Consider the following 14,896-nt stretch of genomic DNA (forward strand, 5'->3'; position numbering starts at 1 on the left):
TGACTTTCTAACCTTGGGAAGCCTCTCCAAATTCTATGTTTCAAAATTACAAAGCTGAAGACCACAAATGTTTTTTGTGCCCTATATTAAAAAAAATTATCCCGCTTTTGAAGTGCCGTAACTCAAATTAGAGCGTGCATTTAAAGTTTTACTTCTCTTTTTGATTAGAATGGCTATTTTGTTTGGTTTTCTGGCCTTAGGCATCTATTTTTATCAATGGCACGCTGGAAATTCAATCGGGGCGAGACAGAAAAAACCAGTTTCATCAGCTAAGTTTTAAAGCAAAAGGGGGGGGGTGATTTCTCTCCCCCCCCAATAGGACATATTTCAAATTTTATAATCTTTAACTCCAATTCTTCTTTAAAAGCTCTAGAAGCCAGGCTGTTGATCGGAGTCAAAATCAGAGAGTACATATGTCAAAAGAACATATGGGTTAACTAACCCATAGCTAAGTAAATTTATTAAGTGGACTCACATAAATATACTCAATCAAACAAGATGCATTTGTTCAAATGAACCAGCAGCCCTTCTTTTATCAAAAAGAAAGCCAGTGACATTTCTTCAGAAAGTGGCATTTTAAAAAAATGAATTTATTTATTAGAAACATTTGAAAGAAATACCACAAATAACTCAGGAAGGAAAGAAGGAAGGAAGGAGAAAAAAGAAAGAAAAAGAAAGGAAGAGAAAAAGAAAGAGAGAGGGGGAATAGAGAAGGAAAGAGAGAGGAAGAAAGAAAGAAACAAAAAAAAGGAAAGTTTCTCAACTTGGCAGCTTTAAGAAGTGTGGACTTCAACTCCCAGAATTCCTTGTGCTGGTTGGGGAATTCTGGGAGTTGGTCCACACACAGTTGCCAAGTTAATTAAACACTGAAACAAATATCAATAAATTCACAGGGAATTACAATTGTCAAGACATAGATTTCACCCATTCACTGTACGGAATTAAGTTGGCCGAATAGAAATCTCTACGATAAAAGCATGATGATGTTATTTTTATTTCAGCGCAAGGAATCAGGGGACGAGGAAACAAACACAGCCGAGCTTGCAAAGAAGACTTAGGTAGCCCAAATCTTAAATTTTCTCTCCGATCCGGAGAAGCCAGCTGCGCTTGCAATCTTGTTTTTCCTGCGGAAAGCTGCGCTTCGACACGCGCCTCTCCGCGGCCCGCCCTGCAATCTTTAAATACTTTTTTTGCCAACTTGTGAAGAGTTTAGGGCAGTTACAAAAGAGCAGGGTGGAGACCGCAATTTCTAACCTCTCCTCCCCCCCCCTTTCTCCCTCTGGCTTCTTTCGAGATGGGGTTGCGAAGCCAGCTTGAGAGGGTTGGTTGACCGAACCACAACGCGCAGACACACACAAGCGCGCGCGGACGAAAAAAAACACGCCCAGCTGCTTGTCTATCCAAAAAGCTTTCTCTCCCTCTCTCTCTCTCTCGATCTCGGGCGCTGCTTAGAGCAAGCTGCAAATGACTCCGGAGTTGCCGGACAAGGCAGCCGTTCTCTTCCAAGTCTTTCTCTTCGGGGAGTGACCAAAAGAGCAGCAGGAGCAGTCGGGGAAAAGCTGAACCGCTCAACGCCTCTTCCACCCTTAGGACGCCGTAGTGGTTTATCTTGCGCGCCGCCCGATCATGGAACTCAGCGGCTCATCACCTTCTTCGGCCTACAACGGTGAGTGGGGGGGCGGGCGGAGGGCGAGGGGGTTCTCCATGGTTCGGGGATGGGTGGGGGGAGGGATGGTGCGATGCCTCCGGTGGCTGCGTCTTCGGGCAAAGCTGATGCAAACTCTAGAATAGATCCTGGCGTCTGTCTCGATCTGGGTGGGGGAAGGAGAGACGCGGCTGTAAGAACAACCATCAGCGTGGTAGCTTCTTATATACCGGCAAATATGAAGGAAGCTTTGGACATAAAGGGATGGGATGGGAACGGATCTATTTCGATGCTGTGTTTTTCTAGATCCCCGGAAACCGTGCTTTTCTTTTCTTTCTTTCTCTCTTTCTTTCTCTTCCCCTCACTTTTTCTTTTTTTGCTTCTCTTTCTCTCTTCTCTTTCTCTTTTTTCTTTCTCTCTTTCTTTTCTCTCTCTCTCTCTTTCTTTCTTTTTCTTTCTCTGCTTCTTTCTTTTCTTTTTTCTCTTTCTTTCTTTTTTCGCTCTCTTACTTTCTCTTTTCTTTCTCTCTTTTTCTTCTCTCTCTTACTTTCTCTCTTTTTCTTTGTCTTTCTCTCTTCTCTTTCTTTCTTTTCTTTCTTTTTTCACTCTCTTACTTTCTCTCCTTTAATTTATTTCTTTTAATTTCTTATCTTCCCTCTTTCTCTTTTTTCTTTCTCTCCTTTTTCTTTCTCTCTCTATCTCATTTCTTTTTTTCTCTCTCTTTCCCTTCCTTCCATCCATCCATCCTTTTTTTCTTTTTCTCTCCCCTTCCCTTCCCCACTGGGTCCTGCCTTCCTTCCTTCCCTGTTTTAGCAGTCCCTTTTTATCTTTAAGTTATCTTTATTTAACCTTTTTAAAAGTTTCATTGTGTTGCAAAGCAGAGCTACTGTTCAGCCCCACATTTTTCATTTTTGCATAGCACTTTTGAGAGGAGATGGGACCAATTGGAGATCTAGCTTTGTTTGAAATCAAAAGCACAACAAAGATCTTTGTTTCTCCAGATCAAGAGATCTGTGATCTCTAGTTTTCTAGTTCAGGTACTTCTCGACTTGCAACAGTTCATTTAGTAATCATTCAAAGTTAATGACACTGAAAAAAGTAACATTGCCATTTTTCACAGTTACGACCCTTGTAGCGTACTCTGATCATGTGACCAAAATTCAGATGCTTGGCAGCTGGTTTATACTTATGACCAGAAAGGCATCTGGCCATTAAAACACTAAGCGAGCTCCATTCAGTTGTCCATACTCCACCCCGCAAGGGATTATGGGGCTGTTAAAAGAAGATGGTGACATAAGTCAAAGCGTGACACGTCAAAACCGCACTCGACTAAGCCGCGCCCGATTAAACCGCGTCGCTGACGTCATCAACAGGGCGACAACAGCCGGCACGGAGAAAGAAGGGCGCTTTAAATAGCGCTTTGAAAGCAAGCCGATTCAAGTTAAGGTAAGGGTTAGGTTTAGGGTTAGGTTTAAGGTTAGGTTTAGGGTTAGGTCAAGGGTTAGGGTTAGGTTTAGGGTTAGGTTAAGGGTTAGGATTAGGGTTAGGTTTAGGGTTAGGTTAAGGGTTAGGTTTAGGGTTAGGATTAGGGTTAGGTTTAGGGTTAGGTTAAGGGTTAGGATTAGGGTTAGGTTTAGGGTTAGGTTAAGGGTTAGGGTTAGGATTAGGGTTAGGTTTAGGGTTAGGTTTAGGGTTAGGTCAAGGGTTAGGGTTAGGTTTAGGGTTAGGTTTAGGGTTAGGTTAAGGGTTAGATTTAGGGTTAGGTTTAGGATTAGGTTCAGGGGGGGTTAGGTTTAGGTTTAGGGGTTAATTTTAGGTTTAGGGTTTACAGCGTGCTTCTGTCTCCGCGCTGTTGTCGCCCTGTTGATGACGTCAGCTACGCGGTTTAGTCGGACGCGGTTTAGTCGAGCGCGGTTTTGTGGTGGAACCAAGTCAAAGACTACCTGTATTCCCATTTGTTGATCTCAATAGGTTAACTGAATAACAGAAAAGACCTTGGAGAAGGGACCTTGAAGGTCTTCTAGTCCAACCCCCTGCTCAGGCAGGAAACCCTATACACTTCAGACAAATGGTTGTCCAATCTCTTCTTTAAAACTTCCAGTGTTGGGGCATTCACAACTTCTGGAGGCAAGTAGTTCCACTGGTTAATTGTCCTCACTATCAGGAAATTTCTAAAGTTCTAAGTTGCTTCTCTCCTTGATTAGTTTCCACCCATTGCTTCTTGTCCTGCCCTCAGGTGCTTTGGAGAACAGCTTGATTTTCTCTTCTTTGTGACACATGTGTGCACTTCATTTCCCAGAATTCCCCACCAGTAGGTCAGATAGGTATGCTGACCATTTCCAAAACGAATGACTCTTGTCATGTACTGCCCCCTGGTGGTTAGTATATGTACAAACCTCACACAGGATATACAGTTATCAGCAGTCCTTGATTTGAGAGTCCAGCCTGGGTTGATCAGCGGGACCAGAGGTTTTGTCTTCCAAGGTTTTGGATTTGTGCTGGAGCCCATCTTTAATAAACTTATTTATTTAAGTAATTTAGTAATTATTTATTTATTTAAGAGCCAAGGTGGCGCAGTGGTTAAATGCAGCACTGCAGGCTACTGCTAGATCAGCAGTTCAGCGGTTCAAATCTCACCGGCTCAGGGTTGACTCAGCCTTCCATCCTTCCGAGGTGGGTAAAATGAGGACCCAGATTGTTGGGGGAAATATGCTGACTCTCTGTAAACCGCTTAGAGAGGGCTGAAAGCCCTATGAAGCGGTATATAAGTCTACTGCTATTGCTATTGCTAAGTGTTATTTATAGGTAAAGGTACAGGTTCCCCTCGCACATATGTGCTCGTCGTTCCCGACTCTAAGGGGCGGTGCTCATCTCTGTTTCAAAGCCGAAGAGCCAGCGCTGTCCGAAGACGTCTCCGTGGTCATGTGGCCGAGGTGGCGCAGTGGTTAAATGCAGCACTGCAGGCTACTTCAGCTGACTGCAGTTCTGCAGTTCGGCTGTTCAAATCTCACCGGCTCAGGGTTGACTCAGCCTTCCATCCTTCCGAGGTGGGTGAAATGAGGACCCGGGTTGTTGTTGGGGGCAATATGCTGACTCTGTAAACCGCTTAGAGAGGGCTGAAAGCCCTATGAAGCGGTATATATAAGTCTAACTGCTATTGCTATTGCTATGACTAAATGCCGAAAGTGCACGGAACGCTGTTTCCTTCCCACCAAAGGTGGTCCCTATTTTTCTACTTGCATTTTTACGTGTTTCCGAACTGCTAGGTTGGCAGAGGTTGGGGCAAGTAATGGGAGCTCACTCCGTTACGCGGCGCTAGGGATTCGAACCGCTGAACTGCCGACCTTTCTGATCGACAAGCTCAGCGTCTTAGCCACTGAGCCACCGCGCCCCTTGTGATATTTATAGTGTCTGTTCTATGTGGTTTTTTTAGATGTTAATTGGAAAGCCACATGTAACAGGCACTATAAATACCACAGAGAACAGCACATACTCTGCAAAAGTGAAGTTCCATCAGGATGGGCTCCAGCACGAATCCAAAAAACTCTCTCATTCCACTGACCAACCCAGATTGGATGCTGCAACATTATCTTGGGACACAGGATATATTTATATATTCAAGGTAACCATAATTGAGCTCAAAAGTTCTGCTGCCAAGCAAAACAGTTGTCAAGGGATTTTTGCTCCTGTTCTATGACATTTCATGCCACAGTCCACTGTCTGTCAACTGTGGCAGTTTTAAGAATGGGTGGACTTCAACTCCCAGCAAAGCTGACTGAGGAATTCTGGGAATTGGAGTCCACCCATCTTGAAGTTGCCATGGTTCAGAAACACTGCCATAGTTGTTAAAGTCGGTCACGGCAGTTGCTAAGTTAGTTACGTCACATGACTCTCTTTTTAGGGCCCTTGTAATCCTTTAATTTGGTTTAAAAAGTAAAATAGCTGTAACTTGCACTTTGCAATTCTTGTATTCCTAGATATGCCCCTTGCATCTCAATGAGTGTTGTTGAAGAGTTCTCTTGTAAGATTTCTGCTTGGAAAAATATCCTTTATGCAGCTGCTAAAAAGCCAGACTGTAACACTTTTGTATCCCTGTACTATCTATCTGTCTTTAAAGCCTGCCTGCCTGCCTGCCTGCCAGCCTGCCTGCCTGCCTGCCTGCCTGCCTACCTACCTACCTACCTACCTATCTATCATCTCATTTGTCTGTCTGTCCATCCACCCATCTGTCCATCCATCATCTATCATTTATCTATTAATTTATCATCAATCTGTCTTCATATCTCTATCATTTTTGTTTATTAATCTATCAATCTCTTTCTATCAATCTATCATCAATTTATCTCCATCCATCCATTCATCTATCCATCCATCATCTATCTTTCTGTCTGTCTATCTACTATCATCTATCATCTCTATCTATCTATCTATCTATCTATCTATCTATCTATCTATCTATCTATCTATCATTTGTCTGTCTGTCCATCCATCTATCTGTCCATCCATCCATCTGTCCACCCATCATCTATCATTTATCTATTAATTTATCATCAATCTGTCTTCATATCTCTCTATCATTTTTGTTTATTGGTCTATCAATCTCTTTCTATCAATCTATCATCAATTTATCTCCATCCATCCATTCATCTATCCATCCATTATCTATCTTTCTGTCTGTCTATCTACTATCATCTATCATCTCTCTATCTATCTATCTATCTATCTATCTATCTATCTATCTATCATTTGTCTGTCTGTCCATCCATCCATCTGTCCATCCATCCATCTGTCCACCCATCATCTATCATTTATCTATTAATTTATCATATCTCTATCATTTTTGTTTATCAATCTATCAATCTCTTTCTATCAATCTCTTTCTATCAATCTATCATCAATTTATATCCATCCATCCATCATCTATCTGTCTGTCTGTCTACCTACTACCATCTATCATTTATCTACCTACCTACCTACCTACTTACTTATGGAGTCCTAATGGACGGTCACTTAAATATAAGCCATGTGGCAGCAGCCAAAAAAGCTAATACAAGCCTTGGTTGTATAAACAGAGGCATAGAATCAAAATCACATGAAATATTAGTATCATTTTATAAGGCAGTGGTGGCTAATCTTTTTGGCACGGAGTGCCATTAGCACGTGTGTGTACCAGAGACTAAAACCCGGAACAGAGCAGCTGGCCAGTGTGCTTGCGTGTGGCGACCAGCCGCACTTCTGGGTTCCATCATGTGCACCGGTCTTCGCGCATGTGTGCACTGGAACCCGGAATAAAGTGGCTGGCCAGCACACATGCACGTGACGGAACACAGAAGTGCAGCTGCTGACAGTGCGCATGCCCACAGAGAGGGCTCGGCGTGCCACCCCTGGCACATATGCCATAGGTTTGCCATTACGGTTATAAGGCCTTGGTAAGGCCACACTTGGAATACTGCATTCAGTTTTGGTTGCCACGATGTAGAAAAGATGTGGAGACTCTAGAAAGAGTGCAGAGAAGAGCAACAAAGAGGATTAGGAGACTGGAGACTAAAACATATGAAGAACGGTTGCAGGAACTGGGCATGGCTAGAAGGACTAGGGGAGACATGATAGCAGTCTTCCAATATCTCAGGGGTTGCCACAAAGAAGAGGGAGTCAAGCTATTCTCTAAAGTGCCTGTGGGCAGGGCAAGAAATAATGGATGGAAAGTAATTAAAGAGAGAAGCAACCTGTAATTAAGGAGAAACTTCCTAACAGTGAGAACGATTAACCAATTAACTAGTAAAACAGCTTGCCTTTAGAAGTTGTGGGTGTTTTTAAAAAGAGACTAAACAGTGACTTGTCTCAAATTGCGTAGGGTCTTCTGCTTGAATGGAGGGTTGGACTAGAAGACCTCCAGGGTCCCTTTTTAGCTCTATTCTGATTGAATCTATCTACTTCGTATACCTATCCAATTCCACAAAATCTTGCCTACTTATAAAACACATCACCCTTTAGCAGAATCCCCTCCCCACAAAAAAATAACATTAACTCTGTTTTTAGGAATTTGACTGAATCAGCTAGATAGCGCTTCTGAATGCAGCAAGATCTGCACTTCAACAGAAAGTCATGGAAACGTGCTTCTCCTTTGTCTCCCACCCCCCCCCACCCCAGTTTTATTATGGAGGGGCAAAGGAATAAGCAGACCTAGATGTAACTCCACCGAAATTTTGCGCAGTGAAGCATGCATGGGGCATAGTCCACTTCGCCTATGTTTACCCTGCGTCTCAAAATAAATAAGCTGACCTATCTTACTATCTTAATTTGGTGGCTCTTCTGTTGCTCCCAGGAGTGAGATCATTTTTTTTGCTCCAACATCGGTTTTTCAAAACCCACTTTCCACTCCATAGGCAGTGCTGTGCTGTCCCATTCACTCACACATAATGGTGGTTTAGTGGGTTTATTAATATTCCCCAGCAGTTCCCTTCACCAAAAACCCAGAACTGTCCCAATTAAATCCAGCCGAAAGCACGGTGATATTAGTCCACAGAGCAATGGCCAAGGAGTCCACAGGGCACTTGAAAGTTTGTTGTGGCCCGTTAGCGGCCAGTGGATCTGGCAGTAGTTTCGGACAGTGAAAAGGTTGGGGAGGAAGATGGGCCAGTCCTGGAGTCTGGGGAAGGCTCTGATGAGGGCTCTGTGTCGGAGGCAGAGAGGGGGCCAGGGCCGTATGCCAGTTATCAGCTGCCTTCAGAGTCAGACATCAATGGGGCAGAAGAACAGCTGGAGCCTGTTCCCAGTGTGTGCATGCACAAAGCTGCCAGGAGAAGGGAACAGCTAAGGAACAAGGGTTGACTCAGGAGTAAAGGCACAGGTGGACAGTGAATGGCCCCCCTCCCAGAGGGAATAAAGAGGAGCGAAAGGGGAGTGGAGTTTGCAGGAGACAATTAGATCCATTCATTAGGGGGAAGATCTGCTCCTGATTTCTTGCCAAGTAATTGCTGTTACAGCAGGCGTTTGGAAGATATCGGCCTGGCAGCTTTCCAAGCCTGATAAAGGTCTGTAGCTGTGAAATATCTTGAAAGACTGCTAGCTGGGACTTTGCTGTAGAGGAATCATTTAAAACTAAATAAAAGAAGTTTTATCAGGACGAGGAGTCAGCTTCGTGCTTTTGGGAAGCTTATAGGTCAGAGCAAAGTTTCCCAAACAAGACAAATCCACTAGGCGAAACTAAATCCACAACGAAAGAAGTTTCACCAGGCAAGAAAAGTCCAGGAGTTCACAAGGCACGATCCAAAGTCAAGGCACGGGGTCAAATCCAAAGCAAGGCAGAGATCACGACAACTAGCTAAGTAATGAACACATTTTTAGAGTGGTGAAATCTAACTTTTTTTACTACCAGTTCTTTGGGCGTGGCTTGGTGGGGTCATGTGACTATGTAGTCATGTAACTGGGGGGGTCAAAAGATAGAAACTCACTTGAACAATGTCCTGCTGGAGCAGGGTTGGACTAGATGTTCAATGTGTTCAATGTTTATTACACTTGTATGCCGCCCTATTCCCGAGGGACTCAGGGCGGCTAACAAACAAGGTGGGGAGGGGGGAAATACAAAAAACAAACAAGGACAAAAACAAATACAAAAAACAGCTTAAAAACAGCACAACAGTCACAACAATTCAAGTGGGGCTGGAGGCCTGAAGGGTGGTGAGGGTCGGAATCTCCACGGGGAGATCGTTCCAGAGGGCCGGAGCAGCCACAGAGAAGGCCCTCCCCCGAGGGGTCGACAGTCGACATTGGCTAGCGGATGGTATTCGGAGGAGGCCTAATCTGTGGGATCTAATTGGTCGTAGGGAGGTAATTGGCAGGAGACAGTCTCTCAAGTACCCAGGTCCAATACATGTAGGGCTTTAAAAGTAACGACTAGCACCTTGAAGTGCGTCCGGAGTCCAACAGACAGCCAGTGCAGTTCGCGGAGGATAGGTGTAACGTGGGTGTACCGAGGTGCACCCACAATCGCTCGCGCGGCTGCATTCTGGATAAGCTGAAGTCTTCGAATGCTCTTCAAGGGCTGCCCCGTGTAGAGCGCATTACAGTAGTAATCCCTTCCAGCCCTGGATTATCCTCTGAAACTGCGTCTAGTGCCAGGTTTATTGTCCTTCCTTCCTCTCCTTTTCCCCTCCCTTTCTTTCTCTTTCTCCCTTTCTCTTTCTCCCTTCTCTCTCTTTCTTTCTCTCTCTCTTTCTCACCATCCCCCCATCCCCGTTTTTGGCCTAGCAGGCTTCAGGGAAGCCTACTGGGGAGCAAAAATGGACCCCGTCACCCACACATTTCCGGAGAACCTGTAGTACAAAGATGCTTTAAAAGTTTTTTTAAAAAAGTTCTGAAGATCAGCTGTGTGACATGCAGTCGTTGAAACTTTTTTAAAAAAACATTTTTTTAGTATTTTTTTTTTTTACTACCGGTTTGGGTGAACCGGCTCGAACCGGTGGCATTTCACCTGTGTTTTTCCCATCATCTCCATCTGTCTGCTGTGCTACATAGCCACGTAGCCACAAGAGGGGCCAGGCTGCCTTCTCGCGAGTGATCGGGCTAATCACTCCTCTGCTCCTGCCTTTTCTCTGCCCTACATGTTCTCGTATCAGGTGTAGAAGGCGATTCCTCTCCCTCCTCATTGACCGGATGCCACTGCCTACTTTCCCCACCTGAAGCCTCAGGGCTGTCCCGCTGCAGCTGTGCTTCAGCCAACTCCCTCTCGGGTGACTACTGGAGCCATTGACAAACTCTCCTCTTGACATGCCCAGGAATGGTTCATCCACCTCTGGACTGACATCTCAGGAAAGTTCCGGGGGAGATCCCTTATGTGCTGGCAAAGAGATTTGAAGCTGCCACCCTTTTAATATGCATTAAAAATGTTAAGATGGTGCCGCAACCATATGACCATGATGTATAACAGGGGTGTCAAACTCAATTTCGTTGAGGGCCACATCAGGGTTGTGTTTGACCTTGGGGGGCTGGGATGGGAGTGTCCGGGGTGGGTGTGGCCAGCTTGACATCACTCATGTCGGGGGGCCAGAGCACTCTGCCAGTGAAAATGGGCTCCCAACAGTGGTGGGTTCCAGATCCCGTTGCAACCGGTACGGTGCAACGGGGCCGGGCGTTCACCACATCAACGCGCACAGCGCCCACATGCATACTTACCGTGATGCTCCGCAGTGCCTCTGCGATGCTCCAGCTGCTTGGTGGAATATCGCGCAGGCTCCGTGTGCAGAAGCCCCCAAAACCTCAAATACCTGTAAGGAGCGTGGGTGGGCGGGCTCTCCAGAGCACCACACTGGAGCGGTACCTGGTTATAACCCACCACTGGCTTCCGAGCTCTGTTTCTGGTTGCGACGGCCTCCTGCAGCACTCTGCCTGCCAGTGAAAATGGAGTTTGTGAGGTCCGTGTGGCAGAATCAGTGTGGGCCGGTCCTTCACAGTTTCCAGGGTGGCCCCATGGGCCAGATCAAAGCACCCCACGGGGGCCTTGGGTTTGACTGATGTAGATAGTCCTCAATTTAACACCATTTGTTTAGTGATGTTCATACTTACAGTCTCACTGATAACAGTTGCAGCGTCCTCCCAACCATGTCCCCCCCCCCCAGTCAGGTAACTGGCATGTATTTAAAATTCACTACCACTGTAGTGTTTCACTTAACAACCATGGCGAAAAAGGTTGTAAAATGGGACTCGACACATTTATCAATTTCTGTTTAGCAATTGTAGTCCTAAGCCAAGGCTGACATCAATTTTTCCCCTTATTTTAACTCCCCCCCGCCAAGTTGTTATACTGAATAGGTAGTCCTCCAATTATAACACTTCATTTACTGACTGTTCGAAGTTACAGCAGCACTGGAAAAAGTTAGTTATGACTGTTTTTCACACTTACAATTACAGCATCCCCATGGTCATGTGGTCAAAATTCAGATTGACTCGTATTTATGATGGTTGTAGTGTCATGTGACCCCCTTTTGCAACCTTCAGACAACCAAAGTCAATGGAGTATCCAGATTCACTTAACGACCATGTTACTAACTCAACAATTGCAGTGCTTTGCTTAAGAACCTTGGCAGGAAAGGTTATAAAATTCATTTAGCGAATGTCTCACTTAACCACAGAACCTTTGGGCTTGATGGCGATCAAAAGTTGAGAACAACTTTTATAGAACTCATGTTCATTCGCTGATAACTCTTCAGCTCTTCTTGCATCTAGTTGCAAGTTTTTATTTGGCAGAAAGAAATCATTGCCGTACATGTAAAAACAATTAACTTCTTTTCAGAAATATGAAGAAATTTATTTCACCCTCCCTGATTCAGGGTCCAAATGAAAACCTGTAAGAAAATGACGGACTCGGTATTGATACTCGCTCGTTCCCTATTTTGATCCATTATTGAAAAAAAGAAAAAGAAGAAGTTTCTTTCTGTAGTCTAGTATCAGGCAAAATTTAAGGATCAAACCCATGGTGGGATACAATCGGTAAGCTCCGGTACGGGTGTACCGTTCCGGTCGTGGCACGACAAAACCGCGGTCCACTAAAGCACACCCAATTAAAGCACGGCACTGACGTCATCAGCAGCGCAACAGCAGCGACCGCGGAGAAAAAAGGGCGCTTTAAAAAGCGCTTTGAAAGCAAGCCGATTCACGTTAAGGTAAGGGTTAGGGTTAGGGTTAGGGTTAGGGTTAGGTTAAGGGTTAGCATTAGGTTAAGGGTTAGCATTAGGTTTAGCGTTAGGTTAAGGGTTAAGGGTTAGGTTTAGGGTTAGGTTAAGGGTTAGGTTTTGGGGGTTAGGTTTAGGTTTAGGGGTTAATTTTTGCTTTAGCGCTCACAGCGTGCTTTTTTCGTCGCGCTGTGATGACGTCAGGTACGCGGTTTCGTTGAGCGCGCTTTAGTCGAACGCGGTTTTGTGGTGGAACCGTTCCGGTAAGGTGCTCTGAAGGGCCCACCCGCCCGGTCTCCTTACCGCTATTTGAGCTGATTGGGCTTTCACTCAAACACACGGAGCGTACAGCGCCTGTGCGACACTCTGCCTAGCAGCTGGAGCGTCGCAGGCAGTAAGTATGCATGCACACACTGCACATGTGTTGCGGTCATTCATGTGATGGATGCCGGGCCCCATTGCAGTGTACCGGTTGCAACGAGATCCGGAACCCACCACTGGATCAAACTATTTCTCCCCCCCCCCCAATGGAATAAAAATAATTTCAGGAACAGTGCTGGGTATTTTCCCCCCCTTTTCATTCCTCCCTCTCTCAAAAAATAGAGTCAATAAAAGGGTAACTTGATATATGACCATCACAATACTGCATTCTGTTGTGGTCCCAAGTGAAGAGTATCTTTAAAGATAGTCCTCAACTTTCAACAGTTCACTTAGTGACCGTTCAAAGTTACAACAGCACTGAATAAAGTGACTTATGACCATTTTTCACACTTACGACCATTGCAGCATCCAGGTGGCCACCAGATTTACATTTGGATAACTGATTCATATTTATGACGGTTGCAGTGTCACGTGATCCCCTTTGGAGACCTCCTGACAAGCAAAGTCAGTGGAAAAACCAGACTCACTCAACAACTGTGTTACTAATTCAAGAACTGCAATGATTCACTTAACGAAGGTGGTAAGAAAAATCGTAAAAACGGGACAAAACTCACTTAGGAGCCGTGGTGGCGCAGTGGTCAGAGTGCAGTACTGCAGGCTCCTTCTGCTGACTGCCGGCTGAATGCAATTTGGCAGTTCGAATCTCACCAGGCTCAAGGTTGACTCAGCCTCCCATCCTTCCAAGGTCGGTAAAATGAGCACCCAGATTTTGGGGGAACAGTAGGCTGACTCTATAAACTGCTTAAAGAGGGCAGTGAAGGAGAGAGGGAGAAGAAAGTGACAGATAAGGTACAAATATGATGTATGGAGAGTAGAAGAGCCAATAATTGTTTTGGGGAGGTGTTGGTAAGATGAATTGATGTAAACATTTAATAATATAATACGATGTTGGCTATGTAATAGCATACATGTGATTATATATTATGAAAATGAAAAAAAAAACTTTATTAAAAAGAGAGTCGGGGGCAGGGGTGGGTTTCAACCGGTTCGCGGCGGTCCCCGCGAACCGGTTGGTCGGCGAAACCAGAAGTAAGTAACTTCCGGGAACGGTGAAGGGCCCGCCCGTCCGCCCACTCTCCTTACCCGGTTTTGATGAGTTCTGCGCTTCCACGCATGCGCAGGATGCATACAGCGCCTGCGCGATCCTCCAGGAGCAGCTGGAGCATCGCACAGATGCTAGTACGCATGCGTGCACTGCGTGCGTGCATGAGGACGCTGCCGAACCGGTTGGAACGGGGCGAGAAACCCACCCCTGGTCGGGGGGCTGTGAAGCAGCATGTAAGTCTAAGTGCTATTGCTGTTGCTATTAATATGATTCTCACTTAGCAACATAGATTTTGGGCTCAACTGTGGTCGTAAAGTGAGGACCGCCTACTGCCGCATACCTCCCAACAGCCGGTAAGATCACACAGGGTGGGCCTCCTTCAGGTGCCATCAGCCAGGCAGTGTCGGCTGGCCGCTCCCCGGAGGAGGGCCTTCTCTGTAGCCACTCCGACCCTATGGAATGAACTACCCCCAGAGATCCGGACCCTACCCACTCTCATGGCCTTCCAAAAGGCTGTCAAAACCTGGCTATTCCGGCAGGGCTGGGGCTGTTGACCTCATTACATTGGACATTGGACCTGGGTACCTGAGAGACCACCTCCTGCCAATTACCTCCCAAAGACCAACTCGATCCCACAGACTAGGTCTCCTCCGGATTCTCCTCCTTCTCTGTTGCAGCTCCGGCCCTCTGGAACGACCTCCCCGTTGAGATCCGGACCCTTACTACCCTCCCGGCCTTCCGTAAAGCTACTAAGTCTTGGCTGCTCCGGCAGGCCTGGGGCTGTTGAAGCATTCAGCCCCACTTTAATTGTGTATGTTGTTGTATTTTAAATTGTTCTTTTGCCTTATTTATCCCCCTCCCCTTTTTATTGTAAGCCGCCCAGAGTCCTCTGGGAGTGGGCAGCATACAAACCCAATAAACTAAACTAAACTAAACTAAACTAAACTAAACTAAACTAAACTAAACTAAACTAAACTACTGAGGTCCAGCCCTGATCAGATTGGGTGCATGGTGATGTTTTAAACTTTTTTCTTTGTGTTTCTTTATTTTTTTACTAATTACTTCTTTTTCTGTAAGCCGCCCGGAGTCCTTCGG

The 14,896-nt window shown here is 45.5% G+C and overlaps 1 protein-coding gene across 1 annotated transcript in view; it reads left to right on the top strand.

The window, feature by feature from the left end:
• Positions 1-1,594: 1,594 nt before the first annotated feature.
• Positions 1,595-14,896, top strand: part of PLCD1 (phospholipase C delta 1) — an 83,576-nt gene continuing 70,274 nt past the window's right edge. Inside the window, exon 1 of the mRNA XM_032235563.1 lies at positions 1,595-1,666. Within this exon, the coding sequence (XP_032091454.1) occupies positions 1,627-1,666 (40 nt within the window). The 5' untranslated portion in view covers positions 1,595-1,626. The remainder of the gene's footprint in view (positions 1,667-14,896) is intronic.

The sequence above is a fragment of the Thamnophis elegans genome, chromosome Z (assembly GCF_009769535.1).
Source record: "Thamnophis elegans isolate rThaEle1 chromosome Z, rThaEle1.pri, whole genome shotgun sequence".
NCBI lineage: Eukaryota > Metazoa > Chordata > Lepidosauria > Squamata > Colubridae > Thamnophis > Thamnophis elegans.